At 41.0% G+C, this 21,674-nt stretch overlaps 1 protein-coding gene across 1 annotated transcript in view; it reads left to right on the top strand.

The window, feature by feature from the left end:
* The window catches only part of CNN2 (calponin 2), a 28,888-nt gene extending 16,249 nt beyond the window's left edge, over positions 1-12,639 (top strand). The window contains exons 4-7 of the mRNA XM_089670067.1: positions 2,525-2,662; positions 6,280-6,396; positions 9,224-9,370; positions 10,387-12,639. Of these exons, the coding sequence (XP_089526193.1) occupies positions 2,525-2,662; positions 6,280-6,396; positions 9,224-9,370; positions 10,387-10,635 (651 nt within the window). The 3' untranslated portion in view covers positions 10,636-12,639. The remainder of the gene's footprint in view (positions 1-2,524; positions 2,663-6,279; positions 6,397-9,223; positions 9,371-10,386) is intronic.
* The last annotated feature ends 9,035 nt before the right edge of the window (positions 12,640-21,674 follow it).

Genomic DNA, 21,674 nt, shown 5'->3' with positions numbered 1-21,674 from the left:
TAAGTAAGGCGTAATCTGAGGTGTGTAGCTGTAATTTTTTATAGATATGAATGTGCGTTGAAAGTGGTGTCTTTAAGCTTTCTGGCAGTTCAAAAAAAAAATTCCAGGCTAAGATTTAGTTTCAATTTCCCAAGTCCAAACCCACGTTGTGGTGTGTGGGTTTTTTTTTTGTCCCCAACCCCCCCAAGAGTAAGCGATGATTTAATGGAACTTTTCACTAAAAAAAGTTTTATTTTGCAGATAACATAGTTTTTATCTGCTTTTCCTACAAATATGCCTTTAGGACTATTTTACTGTCCTGTAGTTTGCTAGGTAGGCATGTAGCAATGAGAGATGCCATAAATTCAAGCTGAACAATGCAAATGTGGTGTCTGTGAAATGTCAGAAGTCATGTGGTCAGAACAAAGCTGCCAAAAAGCTAGACTTTTTCTGCAGGTCAGCACATGATCCACAATTGAATACAGTATGTACTAAGATGCAGACAGTTGTAAAAAAACACAAAACATGGCATCCACAGGGGCCCATGCAAACTGACATAACCTGAATCCTTATTCATCAGGTGTTTTTGTTTTTGTGTTTTTGTTTTTTTTTTTCTGCTGTGATCTCCATCTTCCCCACTAATTTGGTACCAATAATATGGTATATTTGAAAGGGGAATGCTCTAGTCTTTGAATAATACAAAGTTTGGTGTTTGTGATACCCCCTTATTGGCTAACTTGAGTTATTAAAAATGCAAGCTTTCATAATACCTTAGATTGCCTTTTTTCAGGAATTTACAAAATTCTGAAAATGTTTCTGAAATTGCATAATTTTTAGGATAAATGCCAAACAAATATATATATATATTAGTTGGTTCCAGATTTATTTGGATACAGGCACAATTTTCATGCTTTTGGCTCTGTATGCCACCAGAATAAATTGAAATGAAATCGTACAAATTTTAGGAACTGCAACCATTTTTATACATAGTCCCTCCATTTTCAGGGGCTCAAATGTAATTGGACAAATGAATATAATCACAAACGTTCATTTTTAATATTTTGTTGCGAGTCCTTTACTGGCAATGACTGCCTGGAACCCATGGACATTATCAGACTGGTTTTCCTCCTTTTTGATGATTGCCAGGCTCTAACTAGCGGTCTTCAGTTCTTTGTGGGTCTTTCTGCCTTTAGTTTTGCCTTCAGCAAATGAAATGCATGCTCAATTGGGTTGAGATCAGGTAATTGTCCCAGCTATTGCAGAATATTCCACTTTTTTCTTCAAAAACTCCTGGGTTTTGGATCATTGTCCATCTGTACTGTGAAGCGCCGTCCAATCAACTTTGCTGCATTTGGCTGAATCTGGGCTGACCGTATATCTCTATAAATACTGCAGAATTCATCTGGCTGCTTCTGTCCCATCAAACACCAATGACCCAGTGCCACTGGAAGCCATGCATGCTCATGCAATCACACCGCCTCCACCATGTTTTACAGATGACGTTCTATGCTTTGGCTCATGAGCTGCTCCAATCTTCTCCACTTCTTCTTTTTTTTTTTTTTTTTTTTCCTTCTCATCATTCTGGTACAGATTAATCTTCGTTTCATCTGTCCAAACAATGCTTTGCCAAAAAACCTCTAAAAAGACAGACCAGTTCTGGAAAAGTCTAATCTGGCTTTTCTATTCTTCAGGCTTATGAATGGTTTACACCTCGTGGTGAACCCTCTGTATTTGCTCTCATGAAGTGTTCTCTTGATTGTAGACTGACAATGATACTCCCACCTCCTGGAGGGTGTCCTTCACTTGTCTGGATGTTGTGAATGTGTTTTTCTTTACCATAGTGAGGATCCTGTGATCATCTACCACAGTTGTCTTCCTTGGACGTCCATGTTTTTATTTATGTTGCGGAGCTCACCAGTGCGTTCTTTCCTCAGAATGTACCAAACTGTTGATTTGGCCATTCCTAATGTTGCTGCTATCTCTGATGGATTTGTTTTTATTTTTGAAACCTTACAATGGCCTGTTTCACTTGCATGGGCAGCTCCTTTGAGTGCATGATTTAGGTTTACAGCAAGAGATTCCAAATGCAAATATCACACTTGGAATCAACTCCAGACCTTTTACCTGCCTAACTGATGAAATAACCAAGGAGTAGCCCACACCTGGCTGTGAAACTGCTTTTGATTCAATTGTCCAATTACTTTTGGTCCCTTGAAAAAAGGGATGTGGCTGCTCTTAAGAGCTGTAATTCCTAAACCTTGCCTCCAATGTCGATGTACATACCCTCATATTAAACCTTAATGCACTTTGAGCCCATATCTATTGTTTAACTATAGCTTGAATATGTTTTGGTAAATACCTGGAAAAACGTGTGTGTTTTAAAACTATAGCCATTTGCAATCCATGTAGATTACAATTATGTGAACTGGGAGTGCATGAAGAGTTTTTATATTAACATTGAAAAATGTGATTATTTCAGTGCAGAATAAAATATGCTGCATGCATTACTTGCACCAAATAATGATATATTTTCTCTTTCCCACAGCTGGAAAATCTCTCAAACTTTATCCGAGCCATGTCTACTTATGGGATGAAGTCTGTAGATCTGTTTGAAGCAAATGACCTGTTTGAGAATGGCAATATGACCCAAGTACAAGTTTCTTTGCTGGCCCTAGCTGGAATGGTATATTGTCTATTTTGAGAATGATTAATGAGGAATATTTGCCAGCGATCCCTATTTTAATTGCATATGATGTGTATTTTGTTTATATTATCCAATGTTAAAATATTTCCGAATATTACTCTAATGCAGCGGTCCCTGAATTTTCAGGCATGAGTGGCCACTCGAGCTCCATCTGCATCAGACTTTCTCTGCTTTACCAAACACAATGCAAAGTATCTGCCTAGGATATATTCATACACTGCTCCAAAAAATTAAAGGAACACTTTTTAATCAGAGTATAGCATCAAGTCAAACTCCTGGGATATTGATATGTTCATTTTAAGTAGCAGAGGCAGTTGTTCAGTTTCAGCTGTTTTGGTGAATTTAACAGCAGGAGCAGTAGCTGGGCAACAATGAGACGACCCCCACCAAAACAGGAATGGTTTTACAGGTGGAGGCCACTGCCATTTTTTTTTTCTTCTACTATATCTTTTCAGACTGTTTTTCACTAGCTTTGCATTTGGCTAGGATCAGTGTCACTACTGGTAGCATGAGGCGTTTACCTGGACCCTACAGAGGTTGTATAGGCAGTCCAACTCCTCCAGGATGTCACATCAATACATGCCATTGCCAAAAGATGTCTCTCAGCACAATCTCAAGAGCATGGAGAAGTTTCGAGGAGACAGTTACTCTAGGAGAACTGGACAGGGCTGTGAAAATCCTTAACCCATCAGCAGGACCGGTATCTGCTCCTTTGTGCAAGGAGGAACAGGATGCGCACTGCTAGAGCCCTGCAAAATGACCTCTAGCAGGCCAAAGGTGTGTGTTTCTGACCAAACAATCAGAAACAGACTTCATGAGGGTGGCCTGTGGGCCCTGTGCTCACTGCCTGGCACCATAGATCTCGATTGGCATTTGCCATTGAACACTAGAATTGTCAGGTTCACCATTGGAGCCCTGTGCTTTTCTCAGATGAGAGCAGGTTCACCCTGAGCACAGATGGACGTGAAAGGGTCTGGAGAAGCGGTGGAGAACCTTACGCTGCCTGTAACATCGTTCAGCATGACTGTTTTGGTGGTGGGTCAGTGATGGCGTGGGGAGGCATATCCATGGAAGGACGCACAGACCTCTACAAGTTAGACAATGGCATCCTGACTGCCGTTATGTATCTGGATGAAATCCTTGGATCCGTTGTCGGACCCTACACTAGTACAGTGGGTCCTGGGTTCCTCCAATGCCTGGCCTCATGTGGTGACAGTATGCAGGCAATTCCTGAAGGATGAAGGAATTGACACCCTTGAATGGCCCACACGCTTGTCTAACCTTAATCCAATAGAACACCATGTTTCGGTCCATCAGATGCCGCCAGGTTGCACCTCAGATTGTCCAGGAGCTCAGTGATGCCCTGGTCCAGATCCAGGAGGAAATACCCCAGGACACCATCCATCGCTGAGTACCATTTTTTGAGTTGCTGCAATGAAATTTCAGCAAAATGGGCTAGCCTGCTGTATCCTTTAGATTAAAAAAGAAAAAAAAACAAAAGTTTGATTTTAGGGGTGTCTTTTGAATTCAGTCCTTACCCAGTCCATGTCCGTATAGATATCCAGCACATTTTTCCTCATTGAGATCTGGAGGTTTCCATTTTTTTTTTTTTTTTTTTTTTATTAAACTTACAGCTTTCAGATTATTAGAGAAATTTGGATATTTACATTTTTGCGTCTTTTTTTAATTTTTTTTATTTTTACCATTGAGCAATTTAAAGTGTACAAATATTTTTTATATATTTAATACAGGTTAAACTTTTTATATTTAGCAGGAATGTTAAAAAAAAAAAGATTTTACATCTAATAATGGTTTTGGTGTATTTTCAGTGAAAATATTGCTTTGATAAATATAACGAGGTCTAAAAAAAATCTGCAGCACCTTCCTTTTATTCCACTAGTCAAGTGGTGGGCAACCTTTTTTTTCAACTGAGCCAAATCTCGCCAAAACCACGATTGAAATTTATTTTGAGAGCCACATTTTTAAAACTGAAAATACATCCCCCATATAGTAATTCATCCCCCATATTAAGTCCCCAAGTCCCCCCTGTGTCAATTCACTTACCTTTGCTCCGCACGTTCCTCTCGCCGTGTTCCCGCGCCGTTCTGGTGTAGCATGAAAATCTGTCTCCTATGAGGATCTGTCCCCCTCGACGTATCTGCGCATGTGCCAGTTTCACGCATTGGCAGCCGATCGGCAATCTCCGGCACATGCGCAGATACGTCGAGGGGGACAGATCCTCATAGGAGACAGATTTTCATGCTACACCGGTCTTCAGGGCGGACTGTGAGAGGAGCCTAGCGGGAGCCTAGCTCCGCGGGCCGGATTAAAAGGTCCGCCGGGCCGTAGTTTGCCCATTGCTGCCCTATTGCCTGTCACCTGGTGGGCAGTGTGCTCCAGAGCCGCAGCCAAGGTGAAAAAGAGCCGCGGGTTGCCGACACCCGCACTAGTCCTATGCTTTCAGAAAATCTGATCAGGGGAAGGGGGGGGGGGGGGGAATCTTTTTACAAACTCCAAAAGCTGTGAGGGGAAAAATAAAATGGCAATGGAAAAATTGCAAAAACAGTACAACCAGCTGAGTTTAAAAGTGGAACACTGCCTGGCAGGGAAAGGGTTAACGTGATTCTAAAAAAAAGTTGTGTTTTTGGTTTGGTTTTTTTTTTTTTTTGGGTCCCCTGTGATGATCCATAGCCTTTTTGTTATGGAGGAACTCCGAGCATCCGAGCTCAGCCGCACCTCAATGTGTTCTGCTCACAGGCTGTGATTGACAGCAGCAGGAGCCAGTGGCTCCCTCCCGCTTCTGTGTCAGCCAATGAAGAGAGAGAGAGACGCGTGGGAGTCACTGCTCTCGTGTATATCAATGGATTGAGATGGGGCTCAGGTAAGTATAAGGGGGCCTGGGGGGGGAGCTGCACACAGGTTTTTGTACCTTAATGCATTAAAGTGGAGCTCCACCCAAAAGGGGAAGTTCTGCTTTAAGCCTTTGTCCCCTGCTCTCGCATTTGGGAGGATTGGCACCTTTTGGGGAGAGGGTATCTGAATTTGACAGGTACCTGCTCCCACTTCCACTGCGATCGCCTAGGCGATCGGAAGCGGAAGTTGTCCTCTCCCCCTCCGTAGTCTTCTAGGACACGTGACAGGTCCCAGAAGACTACGGAGCCATTCACAATGTGCAGCGCTTCTCGCATATTAAGAGTCCGTAATGAAAAAAGCAGCTGGTTTTTCTTCTGATTCTTGTAGAGCTTCCTGCTTTTTAACTAGTTAATTTAGTCTGCAGTTACAAATGTGTATTCACTTTTAAATAATGCTACTGTTTTGTGTCTTTTCTCTGGGAGCTGCCAACAGCTTGATAAGAAAAGGAGAAAATAAGCAACAAGCAGGCAGACTGTAGTAATTTAAGGCCAAACTGACACTCCCTGCCCTGTGAGCTGAAGTATAGAAGCAACAGGGTCATTCAATAGCACATAGTAACATTTTGCTCCTTTCAAAACCAGGGTGAAAGGATATAGTATTGCATGCCTCTGATGAGCATTTCTGCAACTTTGCTTCTATCATCTCCATTAAACTATTTCCTATCTTTTGCTTTTCTGTTTCAGGCAAAGACGAGAGGTATTCAAAGTGATGTGGATATTGGAGTGAAATATGCTGAGAAGCAGCAAAGAAATTTTGATGATAATATAAAGAAGGCTGGGCAGTGTGTTATAGGACTGCAGGTAAGATTGGTAGGTTATGTTTACCGTGAGGAGGAAAGTTTAAGCGAATATTTGGGAAGAGCAATTTAAAAACTAGTTGCTACACAGATTAAGTCCTCCACAGTGGATTTTTTTTTTTTTTCAGATGGTGAGTGTGACAGTCAAAACTTCTTCATGCCTTGAAGTGAAATTCTGGTATGACCCGAAGTACTTCTAAACTGTTCCTTTCCCCTTCCTAATACCTATGCTTACAAAGTTGTCTAAGAAAGATTACCTATTTTCATGTGATCTTTTTCCCATGTGTTAGCCAGCACCGCGCTGCAGGGGAGAGGCAGAAGTGTTGACGGTGGATTTCCTAACCTTTGTCAGAGCACCCTCTCCTTTTCTTGCAGCTGCCACTAGCTGACACAGGAGATCACATGACTGGACCAGATTTGCATGAATATAGCTACATTATCTCACAGAAGTGAGTACACCCTTCACATTTTTGTAAATTGTATATCTTTTCATGTGACAATACTGAAGAAATGACGCTTTGTTACAATGTAAAGTAGTGAGTTTACAGCTTGTATAAGTGTGTAAATTTGCTGTCCCCTCAAAATAACTCAACACACAGCCATTAATGTCTAAACCGCTGGCAACAAAAGTGAGTACACCTCCAAGTGAAAATGTCCAAATTGGGCCCAATTAGCTATTTTCCCTCCCTGGTGTCATGTGACTTGTTAGTGTTACAAGGTCTCAGGTGTGAATGGGGAGCAGGTGGGTTCAATTTGGTGTTATCGTTCTCACACTGGTCACTGGAAGTTCAACCTCATGGCAAAGAACTCTGAGGATCCAAAAAAAAAAGAATTGTTGCTCTACATAAAGATGGCCTAGGCTATAAGAAGATTGCCAAGACCCAGAAACTGAGTTACAGCACGGTGGCCAAGACCACACAGCGGTTTAACAGGACAGGTTCCACTCAGAACAGGCCTCGCCATGGTCGACCAAAGAAGTTGAGTGTACGTGCTCAGCGTCATATCCAGAGGTTGTCCTTGGGAAATAGATGTATGAGTGTTGCCAGCATTGCTGCAGAGGTTGAAGGGGTGGGGGGGGTCAGCCTGTCAGTGCTCAGACCATACGCCGCACACTGCATCAATTTGGGCTGCATGGTTGTCGTCCCAGAAGGAAGCCTCTTCTAAAGATAATGCACAAAGCCCGCGAACAGTTTGCTGAAGACAAGCAGACTAAAGACATGGATTACTGGAACCATGTCCTGTGGTCTGATGAGACCAAGATAAACTTATTTGGTTCAGATGGTGTCAAGTGTGTGTGGCGGCAACCAGGTGAGGAGTAGAAAGACAAGTGTGTCTTGCCTACAGTCAGTTATGGTCTGGGACTGCATGAGTACTGCCAGCACTGGGGAGCTACAGTTCATTGAGGGAACCATGAATGCCAACATGTACTGTGACATACTGAAGCAGAGCATGATCCCTTCCCTTTGGAGACTGGGCTGCAGGCCAGTATTTTCAACATAATGACCCCAAACACACCTCCAAGAGGACCATTGCCTTGCTAAAGAAGCTGAGGGTAAAGGTGATGGATTGGCCAAGCATGTCTCCAGTCCTAAACCCTATTAACCATCTGTGGGGCATCCTCAAACAGAAGGTGGAGGAGCGCAAGGTCTCTAACATCCACCAGCTCCGTGATGTTGTCATGGAGGCATGGAAGAGGACTCTAGTGGCGACCTGTGAAGCTCTAGTGAACTCCATGCCCAAGAGGCTTAAGGCAGAGCTGTAAAATAATGGTGGCCACACAAAATATTGACACTTTGGGCCCAATTTGGACATTTTCACTTAGGGGTGTACTCACTTTTGTGGCCAGCGGTTAAGACATTAATGGCTGTTAAGTTATTTTAAGGGTGCAGTCAATTTACACTGTTATACAAGCTGTACACTCCCTACTTTACATTGTAGCAGTGTCATTTCTTCAGTGTTGTCAGATGAAGATATCTATTTACAAAAATGTGAAGGGTGTACTCACTTCTGTGAGATACTGTATGTATACACATCTTTCATACACTGGTTAGTAAGCATAGGTTTTGATGAAGGAGGGGACAGTCGTAAGAGTAGTTGGGGTTATCCCTGAATTCCATTTTTAACTGCTGTTAAAGCATGGCTCCCTCATGCCAAACCCAGTCATTGTAAGCTAAGTTTGGGCATCTGACATTGTAAATTTGATTTGACAAATTAACTTTACGTGTATCCCTAAGAAGGGGCATTAAAATGCCAGTGACATTCTATCAAAGTTAGTGCCAGACAGGCAAGTATGTATTCACCTATTGCCAACCTAGTCCATTTTCTATTCCCATTAAAAACCAGTGCTGATAGCGTATTCCTTACAATTGCCCTTTCGTTTCTCCATTGAAGTACATTTGTATGCTTGGCAGAGTGAAGTGTACAAGGCACTCTGATTGCATGTTGGCTTAAATGTGTTTGAATTAAACTTGTGTGTCTGACTATATCAATTCTGTGGCCAAATTCAAGTTGGGGGGGTGACTATTAGGGTCATAATCCATTTTTTTTTTTTCTTGCCAAGGAAGGGTTATCCTTCCTGTTTAAATCTCTCCTGTTCTGAGTCTGAACTGAAGTTAAAAGACCCAGAGCAGGATAAAATCAAGCGATTATAGTGCCAGTCCTTCGTCTTCTTTCTTCCTTTTTTTTTTTTTTTTTTTTTTTTACCATTTGGATCTGTGTTCTTTCAGGTAAGCTTAGGTGAAATATAATGCAGTGAGGGCCTTTTAACATCTGAGATGTGTATTATAACCAATAGATTTCTTCTTTGTGTCTTGGTTCTTGTCCTCATGTAGATGGGGACAAATAAATGTGCCAGCCAGTCTGGCATGACTGCATATGGGACAAGAAGACATCTCTATGACCCAAAGCATAATATCTTGCCACCTATGGATCATTCCACTATTAGTCTTCAGATGGGAACCAACAAAGGAGCCAGTCAGGTGAGCAGAAGTACATAAAAGGAGCAGCTTTAAATTTTTATTGAAACAATGTATAACTGTGTAGATCAGTTTGACGCTTTTTCACAAGCAATGTAATTTTACAGAATGTGAAGTTTGTTGAAAATTGAAGAAAATGGGTACATTTTTATAAAAAGTGTACTTAACTGGGTAGATTTGTGTGCCCATATTCTATGACCTTCAGCAAGCATTTGTCCCTGCAATTTTCTTAAAACATGGCTATGGGTCCAATGAATGTTCTCTCATGTGGAGGATCTATTGATATGATCCAGCTTCTAGTCAAGTTTTTGAAGTGAATATGGATTTGAATGTAACAGGTTTCCATGAGGACTGATGGTGAATCGCTGGTCAAATATTGACTAGGGGTGATTTTAGGGATGTTTCAAAGGAAATGATGCTAGTGAACATAACATTGACAGATTTATAAATGAGGCAAATGTTACTGAGACCAAGATTTCCCATGGAAAGTTCTGAGCTGAACAAATGACAATGTTTTTTAAATACATGTAATGTTTCAATGCATATTTCTTGGTAATGGGCCGTTCTATGTTCCTTTTAGTGTTTTGCATCGCATTTGTTTTACAAAAAGTATGGCCCCTTTTCACACGGGCAATCCAGTCCGCCTGCCCATTTTTTCAGGCAGACCCTCCATTCTCCTCCACGAGCAGTCAGATGTAAATAAATTTCTGTCTATTTACAACCGACTACCTCTGATCCGATCTTGCAAATACAAAAGGATGGAGGATCTGCTTCCCTCTGATCGGAAGGCAGTCAGGTGTTGACGAGAAGCTGGTCGGTCTACATCTGACTGCCTAGTGAGAAGAGTGGGCTGCATCCAGCTCAGCAGGGGATCAGGGGATTAAAACTATCTATACTATGGCTTCCTGTTAAATTATTTTGTTTAGCTGTCTAGCATTGGATAACATCTGTCTCTTTTCCCAAATAAGCCCTTATATGTTTTGTGCTTACCATTGTTTACATGTTCTGCACTGTTCCAGGTGGGTATGACGGCTCCAGGAACACGACGACACATCTATGATACCAAAACGGGTACTGAGAAGTGTGATAACTCTACCATGTCACTACAGATGGGATATAACCAAGGGGCCAATCAAAGTGGCCAGATTTTTGGTTTGGGCCGGCAGATCTACGATCCCAAATATTGCCCTACGGGCAATCCTGATGACCTACCACATGAGGATGATGAACAGCAACAGTACAATTACATTCATGAACAGGACTTTTAGATGGAGTGTACACTGCACAATACAATGTACAGCCCATATCACACCAAGCTGCCTTTCTCCTTCCCCAAAATGGTAGACTTTCATAGTTTTCTGTATTTAAAAATGTTGCTTTTAAGATGATTAAGTATTAACAGGAAGAGGTTCACAGGATGCAAGTATATAATACTGCTGCATAGAGGTATGCTTATGACCTAGTAAGTGCCTTAAAGTTCTCAGGGGAGATAGTATTAGCCATACCTCCTTTTTGAAAAGCATAGCAAACTAGTGAATTCTCTAACCTCATAGTTGTCTTATGGTAGATAAATCTATGCTCATCTCCAGTGTAGCTAATCAGTTGGTGATGTCCACTCAGGGTACCCACCGTGTTGATGATTTGTACCCTATCTTGATAACTTCAGATAGAGTAGTTGTCAAGAAGTATATGCATACACACCTGACCTAAGCAAAGAAAAAGGTTTTTTTTTTTTTTCTTCCAAGTTGGTTCGCTGAAACTACATTGATCCCTAAATGGCCCTTTTCACTCAAACTTTACGATCAGATCCGCCTGCCAATTTTTCAGTCGAACCTGATCAGAAGCTCCATGCAGCTTTATGAACAGGCGAATGTAAATGGCCATGTGTCCATTTACACCTGCCTACCTCAGTCTCTCCAGGTCCAGATGGACAGAAATGGACAGTGGCCTAAATGGGACAGATCGGAAGTAACTTGATTGGACACTGGAGTCTGTTTTTACATCCAGCCACTCACAAAGCTATAGGTCTGCCAGGCACAAACTGAACAGGCACGGATGTAAAGAAAATGTCCATCCCATTCAGCTCCAGTTCAGTAGGGGATCTGCTCAAGGATCTATTGCTGATTGGAGTGGACCCTGCTTCATGTAAAAGTGCCCTAAGGGTCAGAGTGGAACCAACAGTGTCTACAATGCAGATAGCCATGCATGATACTAGGCTATGAGCATGCATGCTTATGTGCATTGTACTAGGATATTGAGCATGTATAGAACAGGGAGAAAGACCATGCGGTAGTAATTCTTTTGCAAGTTTCCAACAGCTATGTCTACTGCTAGCTTGAGGCTTAGTTTTGTATGGTAGTAATGTATAAATTGTAACTTTTTACAAAATTCTCAGACCTTTTAAGTAGAGAAAATCTTTATTTGAACATAGTTGTGTTTTTGTGTTTTTTTTTTTTTTTTTTGTTTTTTTTTTTTTCTTTCCTCTTTTATATTTTGCCAAGGACCAAAGGACACATCACACCTCTTTTCTTATGGATAAAAGCAGGATTGCTTCAGTTTATCTGTTGCAAGGAGATTTTAATTTGTAGGGTCTCCATTTTCTATAAAGAAGCTAGTCTTCTCCTTTTTTTTCTTTTTTTCCCCCTCAATAAGTAGACCCCAGTGCTTCTTTTCCACTTCTTCTTTTTATTTTATTTTTTTTTTTTTTTTTATTTCCCCCCCCCCCCCCTTCAGACAAAGCTTATCCTACAGGTAGGAGGGACCGTTGTGTATAGCAATATAAGATAGAACCTTTGCATTCCATTTTATTCAAGACTATACTGTAGTTTCTGGTAGTAATTGAAATGTTAAACTTTTATGTAGATGCTCTTAAAAAAAAAAAAAAAAACTACCAGATATTATAAATGTGACTTTCCAGGGTGACGATCCTGCATATACTAACTCATGGTTTTTTTTACTGTATCTCATATTTTGTTTTTTAGCTAATGTATTGTTAAGTTGAATATTTTCTAATCAGCCTATATATACAGTGCTCAATGTGGGGAAGGAGCTGTGCAATGTACATGATACAACCTAAAGCCAAAACCATTGTTTTGTTTTTTATTCCGCTTTTAATAAATCGGCCCCCACAGTTCTTCAAACTGTATGCATTACCTAGAGAAGATCATGCTGCAATAGAATGTTCTAATATGGCAACTCGGGATCTTAGCCCTGAGAGACAATATGTGAATTTTTTTTTTTATTTATCTAATAAAGGATGTGACTGGATAGAATTTATCGTTGTGGTTTGTAATTTTTTCCTGTGTCTAATGGAAGTCCTGTATGTATATGGGCCAGATGATTCCAACGTGGAAGAGTCATCAATATTGAGATTTGCCCAAAAAAGACCTGGTTTTCCCTACAACCCTATTCCCATGCTCCCCCTTTTGTGGACATCCCTTAGTTCAGGGGCGTCAAACTCAATTTCATCGCGGGCCGCATCAGCATTATGGTTGCCCTCAAAGTGCCAGATGTATCTGTAAGACTATATAAACGTATCTACTCTTTAGCATAAGAAATATTTGCCTCTGCATTCAATTACTGGGTTTAGTAATAACTTAAGCTGTGAGGGGCAGGTGCAGACCAACACGAAGCCCTCACACACCTGTAACAGATCATGCAGGACTAAAAAGAGGGTCGCACACCGCTGGTATCATCCACAAGAAACATTATTGGAGACTGCTCAGAGGGAACATGGTTCTGCCCAGGTGTTCTGTCTGAGCAGTGTCTAATAAAGTTTCATGTGAACTCCCCCCTGCTAGACTAGTAAGACTAGAGGAGGGCTGCAGTCAGCTAGTCTGCTGAATACTGAGATCAGGAAAGGAGGAGACAAGGGGGGTGCTGCAGCTGCACATAGAGGTGCAGAATCTGTAGGAGTTCTGTGCTCTTCTCTGCCCCCCCCCCTCCTCAGCAGGTGGCAGCATAGACAAACCTCCGTAGCTGCACCGAGAAGCGGAGAAACGTGTGTGTAGTGCATTTATAAAGTATTCAGACTTTTTTTTTTTTTCCCCCAATTTTGTTATGTGGCAGCCTGATACTACACTTTAAATTCATTTTTTTCCAAGTCATCTTCCAGGGCAGTATATGAAAGACCCAAGATTTTCTTTTTTTTTTTTTTTTTTTCTGGATATGTTTTATTGCAAAAAGTCAAAAATGGTTTTAAATTATCAATATCAAATCCCACCGAAAGAAAGCTCTATTTGTGGGGGGGGGGGGGGGAGACATAACTCTTATTAAAGTAATGCAGCACCGGATCGCAAAAAATGGCCTGGTCAGGAAGGGGGGTAGATCTTCTGGAGGGTAAGTGGTTAAACAACTGTAGTATCAGGTTGCAGCATAACAATTGAAGTAAAGGGGGTCTTAAAAATGTATGAATAAAAATATATAAATTTAAAAATGTATGTATGATTTTACTTCATACTAATTTTTTTTTTTTTTTTTTTTAACCTGTGCCGGAGCTTGCAGTCAATTTCTTCCCCTACATGCTTGCTTGGTATACTGGGCACTGGGCTGCTACCCTTAGGGTATCTGCTGATAGTTTGTGGATGCAGTAGCGACTGAATGCTAGGTAGTCATATTAGAGTTGATTCACTAAAACTGGTAAGTGAAAGATCTTGTGCAGCTGTGCATGGTAGCTAGTCCATTTCTAACTTCACCTTGTTCAACCTGAGCTTTGACAAAAGAAAAAACTGGAAGCTGATTGGTTACAATGCAGATCTGCACCCAATTTTTTTACTCACCAGTTTTTTTTAGGCAATTGCCCTGATTGTGTCTAGTTTACTTGATGAAAATGGAGCATAGCCATGTCCATACATTTAGACAGTCAAAGCACAAACTTTCTTCAGGCAGTGCCAATGGCTGGCTCTGCTTAAGGGCTAGTTCACACTAGATGCAGTCCAGTGTGTGTGTTTTTTTTTTTTTTTTTTAAAAGTGTGAACTGGCCCCTTAAGGTCACCTTTTTACATGGCTGGCCGCTTCCCTGCTCCAATGCCAGTATTCCAACTGGGACACCAGTAGGGAAATGTTACACTGCTTTGAGTACTACAGTAGATGGTTCTATTGAAGGTTGTGTGTAAGCACACAAACTGGTGGGAAAGTTCACTGCTTTTACAGAGTGCAGGGCTCTTTAGTGGTCTGACACTCCTCCTCTCCACTCCCTATGCAGTGCTACAACTTACAGTGCTGTCAAGGGAGTCCAAGTACGCTGGCAGCGCAAGCACTGTTTACAGTAGTAAAACACACATTTTTAAAGCAAAAGTGCCATAATTTTGGTATGCATCCTGACTGTGAAAAACACAATTGAATACTTGTGTTTTTTTTTTTTTTTTTTTTATAACTAAAGGCAAAGGTTTTGTTTTAAGGTTTGGATAGAGGAGCAAGGGATTAGAGCACCTGTCACCGGTTTTTATTGCGGTCTGTGTCCTCATTAGGGAGATCTACCCTGTTTACCATTATCATTGAAAGTGAAATTCCAAATTTTGGGTTGTCCCTAGAAAAGTAATAGTGGGGAATCTTCCATTGGGCACAGAGATTACCTTTAATATGCAGGGATTTCATCTCACTTCCTGTTTAGGCTATGGGACAGGAAGTGCAGGTAAATCCCCTCATTGGGACAATGAGGGCAAAAATAAAACTCTACAAGGCTTATAACCCTCCCTTGCTCTATCAAAATGGGGAAAAAAAGTTTTGCCTATAGTTCTACTTTTAACTTTTTTTTTTTTGTTTTGCAGCCTATTTTCCTTTAGGACAGATGGAGGCAAATAGAATTATCCATGTTCCCCGGGGACCCATTTAATGTTAACGCCCAAGTATACCCATCTGTTGCCAAAACTATGTTCGTCCCAATCTACCAGATATTTTTTATTGCAAATGTCAATAGTACGGAAACTTAATAGAAGATGGGGGGAAAAGAGATGTGAACTCCCATAAATATCTGCTTTTTGGGTGATCTGATCATTATTTTGAATAATTAAAGAAAATTTGTAGCAAGCAGGTTCGGTATTAAAGATCTACAGTCATGGCCGAAATTGTTGGCACCCTTGATATTTCTCCAGGAAATCATGTATTTCTCACGAAACGTATTGCATTAACACATGTTTTGCTATACACATGTTTATTCCCTTTGTGTGTATTGGGACAAAACAAAAAAAGGGAGGAAAGAAAGCAAATTCGACATAATGTCACACAAACCTCCAAAAATGGGCTGGACAAAAGTATTGGCACCCTTTCACAACTGCGGATAAATAAGAATGTTACAAGCATGTGATGCTCCTGTAAACTCACCTGGGGCAAGTAACAGGTGTGGGCAATATAGAAATCACACCTGAAAGCAGATAAAAAGGAGAGACGTTCACTTAACCTTTGCATTGTGTGTCTGTCTGTGCCACACTAAGCATGGACAACAGAAAGAGGAGACGAGAACTGTCTGAGGACCTGAGAACCAAAATTGTGGCAAAATATCAACAATCTCAAGGTTACAAGTCCATCTCCAGAGAACTAGATTTGCCTTTGTCCACAGTGCGCAACATTATCAAGAAGTTTGCAACCCATGGCACTGTAGCTAATCTCCCTGGTCGTGGACGGATGAGGAAAATTGATGAAAGATTGCAACGCAGAATAGTCCGGATGGTGGATAAGCAGCCCCAAACATGTTCCAAAGACATTCAAGCTGTCCTGCAGGCTCAGGGAGCATCAGTGTCAGCGCGAACTATCCGTCGACATTTAAATGAAATGAAACGCTATGGCAGGAGACCCAGGAGGACCCCACTGCTGACACAGAGACATAAAAAAGCAAGACTACAGTTTGCCAAAATGTACTTGAGTAAGCCAAAAGCCTTCTGGGAAAACGTCTTGTGGACAGATGAGACCAAGATAGAGCTTTTCGGTAAAGCACATCATTCTACTGTTTACCGAAAACGGAATGAGGCCTACAAAGAACAAAACACAGTACCTACGGTAAAATATGGTGGAGGTTCAATGATGTTTTGGGGTTGTTTTGCTGCCTCTGGCACTGGGTGCCTTGACTGTGTGCAAGGCATCATGAAATCTGAGGATTACCAAAGGATTTTGGGTCGCACTGTAGGGCCCAGTGTCAGAAAGCTGGGTTTGCGTCCAAGATCCTGGGTCTTCCAGCAGGACAATGACCCCAAACATACGTCAAAAAGCACTCAGAAATGGATGGCAAAGAAGCGCTGGAGAGTTCTGAAGTGGCCAGCAATGAGCCCAGATCTAAATCCCATTGAACACCTGTGGAGAGATCTTAAAATTGCTGTTGGGAAAAGGTGTCCTTCCAATAAGAGAGACCTGGAGCTGTTTGCAAAGGAAGAGTGGTCCAAAATTCCGGGTGAGAGGTGTCAGAAGCTTATTGATGGTTATAGGAAGCGACTGATTTCAGTTATGTTTTCCAAAGGGTGTGCAACCAAATATTAAGTTAAGGGTGCCAATACTTTTGTCCAGCCCATTTTTGGGGTTTTGTGTGACATTATGTCATATTTGCTTTTCTGCCTCTGTTTTATATTTGTTCCAATACATACAAAGGGAATAAACATGTGTATAGCAAAACATGTGTTAATGCAATACCTTTTTTGTGTGAAATACTTGATTTTCAGGAAAAATATCAAGGGTGCCAACAATTTCGGCCATGACTGTATTGAGATACATACATGCACTGTGATGTTTCAGTTGAGAGATGTACACCCATACATTGTGTATGTAGCCATTGATTTATATATATATATATATATATATATATATATATATATATATAAATTTTTTTTTTTTTTTTTTTCTTTTATTTGCTAAGCTTTTTTTCCTTTCTCCCACTAACCAGTGAAATGATATAAAATGCAGATCCACCTGCTCAGTGGGCACTCTGTCCACTAATCCCTGCTGAGCAAGTGGGTGACAGGCCTGTGTCCGCTCCACTTGTGAAGAGTAGACATAGCCTGCTGTTCTCTATGGGATGGTTGGATGTAAATTGACCACCTGTATGTTTTCCATCCGACTGTCATCCGATCTGCCAGACCAGGGGTCTCCAAACTATGGCCCTCCAGGTGTTGAACTGCAAGTCCCATGAGGCCTTGCAAGACTGACAGCCACAGACCAGACTCACAGAGGCATGATGGGAATTGTAGTACTTCAACAACTGGAGGGCCATAGTTTTGAGACCCCTGTGCCAGTCTGATGGGGAAGAGATCCTCCTCCGTTTTTAGCGGATTGGATGCAGGCGAGTGTAAATGGACACGTCCGTTTTATATCCGCCTTCCCATAGAGAACAATGGACCATCTGATTGGGTCCGCCTGAAAAATGGACAGGTGGACCCGATTTGGTCCACCCATGTGAAAGGGCTCTTATGTGTAAACTATTTTGTGCACAACAAATTATCACTTTTTAGACTATTGATACCCACTTTCTAAAAATCCACACATACTGCCATCTTATGACACATACAGTTGTGTTCAAAATAATAGCAGTCAGACATCACTAACCTGATCAATCACGGTTTTTGGTAGAAATGATATTTCTACATGGCAAATAATTTACTAGCAGGTGTAGTAGAGTAATAGAAATCCAAAAGTCATGACATACATGCTGCTGATTCTGTGTAATTGAATCACTAATTGAAAGGGGCATGTTCAAAATAATAGCAGTGTGGAGTTCTATTAGTGAGGTCATTCATTCTTTGAAAAACAGGTGGCAATTATTGCCCTTATTTAAGGAAGGAAGGCAGCAAATGTTGTACATGCTGGTTACAGTGCATTTCTCTCTGAAAATGGGTTGTTCCACACATTGTTCAGAAGAACAGCGTACCTTGATTAAAACGTTAATTGGAGAGGGGAAAACCATATAAAGAAGTGCAGAAAATAATAGGCTGCTCAGCTAAAATGATCGCTTTAAAATGGCAACCAAAACCTGAAAGACGTGGAAGAAAGCATAAAACTACCATTCAAATTGGATAGAAGAACAACCAAAATGGCAAGGACTCAGCCAACAATCAGCTCCAGGAAGATCAAAGAAGGTCTAAAGTTACCTGTGAGTACTGTTACAATTAGAAGTCGCCTATGTGAAGCCAAACTATCTGCAAGAAGCCCCCGCAAAGTCCCACTGTTGAAAACTGTTGAGTACATTGACTGGCCTAAAGAGAAATGGCGCAACATTTTGTGGACTGATGAAAGTAAGATTGTTCTTTTTGGGTCTAGTGGCCGGAGACAGTTTGTCAGACGACCCCCAAACACTGAATTCAAGCCACAGTACACTGTGAAGACCGTGAAGCATGGTTGCGCAAGCATCATGATATGGGGATGTTTCTCATACTATGGTGTTGGGCCTATTTATCGCATACCAGGGATCATGGATCAGTTTGAATACATCAGAATACTTGAAGAGGTCATGCTGCCTTCTGCTGAAGAGGAAATGCCCTTGAAATGGGTGTTCCAACAAGACAACGACCCCAAACACACCAGTAAACGTGCAACATCTTGGTTCCAGACCAACAAGATTGACGTTATGGAGTGGCCAGCCCAATCCCCGGATCTTAATCCAATAGAAAACTTGTGGGGTGACATCAAAAATGCAGTTTCTGAGGCAAAACCAAGAAATCGAGAAGAACTGTGGAATGTAGACCAATCATCCTGAGCTGGAATACCTGTTCACAGGTGCCAGAAGTTGGTTGACTCCATGCAACACAGATGTACAGCAGTTCTCAGAAACAGTGCTTATACAACTAAATATTAATTAAGTGATTCAAAGGAAAGCAAAATCTTCAAACATTTTTCAGTTTATATAGTGAATGTTTGAGTTTGTAAAGAAGAATACAAACACTGCTATTTTTTTTGAACAGTCTAATATTCACTTTTCTTCAATTTTTTTAGTGGAACAACACAAATTTGATATATTCTTCATGTTTTGATTTGGAATAGAATGTGTAGTGTTCCCAATGCATTTGTGTGTATGGAAATAAAAGCTATTAGAAGGATTTTCAGCTTTATTCACTTTTTCACACTGCTATTATTTTGAACACAACTGTACATAAACACAGTTTCTTGAGAATTCACATTTGTTCTGGGGGCAGTTGATAGCAGAGAAGTTCTGGTAAATGGCTTCAGTGCTGCATAATAGAATGTTATTGGGACAAGACAGAAAACCTATTTAAGACTAGTCTTCAGAGATGAAAAAAAACAAAACAAATTCCTTATAGTCAGCATAAGGCTTGGTTGAAAGGGAGCTGCTTCTAGAAGCCTCCTTATTGAAGTTTGTTTTGATCTGTTTGTATTGGATATGTTCAAAGAGTCAACACATACTTCATGAATGGATAATATATGGAGTGGGGTGTGTCTTACTATATGGAACCAAGATTTGCCTTGCTTTGTTAATGTTTGAACAGGCATCTTATATGCATTTTTACAATTCAATGCTCCTACTGTAACACTTGGACGACGTATGTTAGTGAGATGTGACTCGCTGGGGAAGATTTACTAACACTGAATCAGGTGCAGCTTTGCATAGTAGCCAATCAGCTTCTAGGTTATATGGTCAAAGCTTAACTACTTGTCCTCCTGAGGATTTACCCCCCTTCCTGATCAGGCCATTTTTTGTGTTAACAAAGAACCAGCAAACACAAATGCTCCTGCGCTTGGGGATGGACTCGATGCAGGCTACAACCACATTAAGAATGTCCTGGAACATGCACACCTTGCTGCCCTCAAATAGACCGGGGGAATCCACCGCGCTAGGCTCTGAGGAAGAGGCAAGTCCTCGAAACGCATCAGCCTATTGGATGTCTACACTCCCTATTGCGGACTGTTACTCAGCGTGGTGTTGACCCAGCTGTTCCTTTATGATGTGCCTTGACTTTGTCGTTTGTGAGTACACCTACTCTTTCTTATTAAACATTTTTTATGGTAATGCACTAGGCCTGTGCACCCTATGTTTGTTCTTTCCTCATTTTTTTGTATTACTTTAACTGACAATTGCACAATCATGCAACGCTGCACCCAAATTAAATTATTTACATTTTTTTTTCCCATGAATTGAGCTTTCTTTCGGTGGTATTTGATTGTCTGACCATTTTGAGAAAAACATTTTTTTTACTTTTTGCTATTAAACATGTCCAGTAAAAAAAATTCAAATTTCTTCAAATGTAGGCCAAAATGTATTCTGCTACATGGCTTTGCTAGAAAAAAAAAAAAAAAAAAAAATCCCAAAACGTGTAAATTAATTGGTTTACGTGAAAGTTATGTTTACAAATGGCGGTATATATACTGGGCTTTTTTTTAACATTCATACTAGTAATGGCTGCGATCAGCGACTTATAGAGGAATGTGGCGGGCATTCTGACACTGGGGGCAACTGACTGGGTGTCACTGACATCCCCAGTGATACCAATACAGTGATCAGTGCTAATGGCACTGGGCAGGAAGGGGTTAACGTGGGGCGATCAAAGGGTTAACTGTGTGCCGTTTAACATGATCTGTGTTTGTGCTTCACTGTAATTACACTGCTTTGCATGACACAGCTATACAAAGCAGTGTGCAGGAACTGTCCCCGTTGGGGATCCTCTGCAATCACCAGCTGGGACCTGGTGATTGACAGCCACACATGGTGGCGCAGGTAGGGTGCACCCTTCCCAGAAATGCTAAATATTGTGTGTGTATATGTATATATATATATGTATATGTGTGTGTGTGTGTGTGTGTGTATATATATATATATATATATATATATATATAATGTATGTTTGTGATTTTGCTCACCGATGCTGCCCTGTAGCAGTATTTCTGCTATGGGGTGGTGCTAATGCGGTTAATTGAGCAAGCTGAAGTTAGAATCTGTTGCAGCTGTGCATAGAAACCAATCTGCTTCTATGTGCCCCAGTTTTAGTAAAGCTCCCCAATTATGTCCTATACCATTCCATTGGAACAGACTGCTTGCAGTCAGTCATCAGGATTTCTCTTGAGAAATATCTAAAAGGTAGGAAATATGTATACAGTATATATATTTTATTTTTAGGTGTGATGTGAATGAGAGTACATACACACAGTGCGGTTTTCTCAAATGTGACTGTAAAAGGGGAAATACACTTTAAACCACTCCCAGTAAATCATCTCCCTGAGGGAAAGCTTGCTTAAAAGGTCATAAAGATTCACAATTGTTCTTGGTTCCACTCCCATGGGTTGAGTCCTGTGGACAAACATGGTGAAATAGATTCTTGTAACCCTTTGATCCAAGCAGGATGGCAGCAATAAATTGGACTGACCTTGCAAATGCCCC

The sequence above is a fragment of the Staurois parvus genome, unplaced genomic scaffold (assembly GCF_062004578.1).
Source record: "Staurois parvus isolate SC_StPar_1 unplaced genomic scaffold, SC_StPar_1.0 ptg000086l, whole genome shotgun sequence".
Lineage (NCBI taxonomy): Eukaryota > Metazoa > Chordata > Amphibia > Anura > Ranidae > Staurois > Staurois parvus.
Note: the sequence above shows the minus strand (reverse complement) of the source record. Positions and strands in the feature narration are given on the sequence as shown.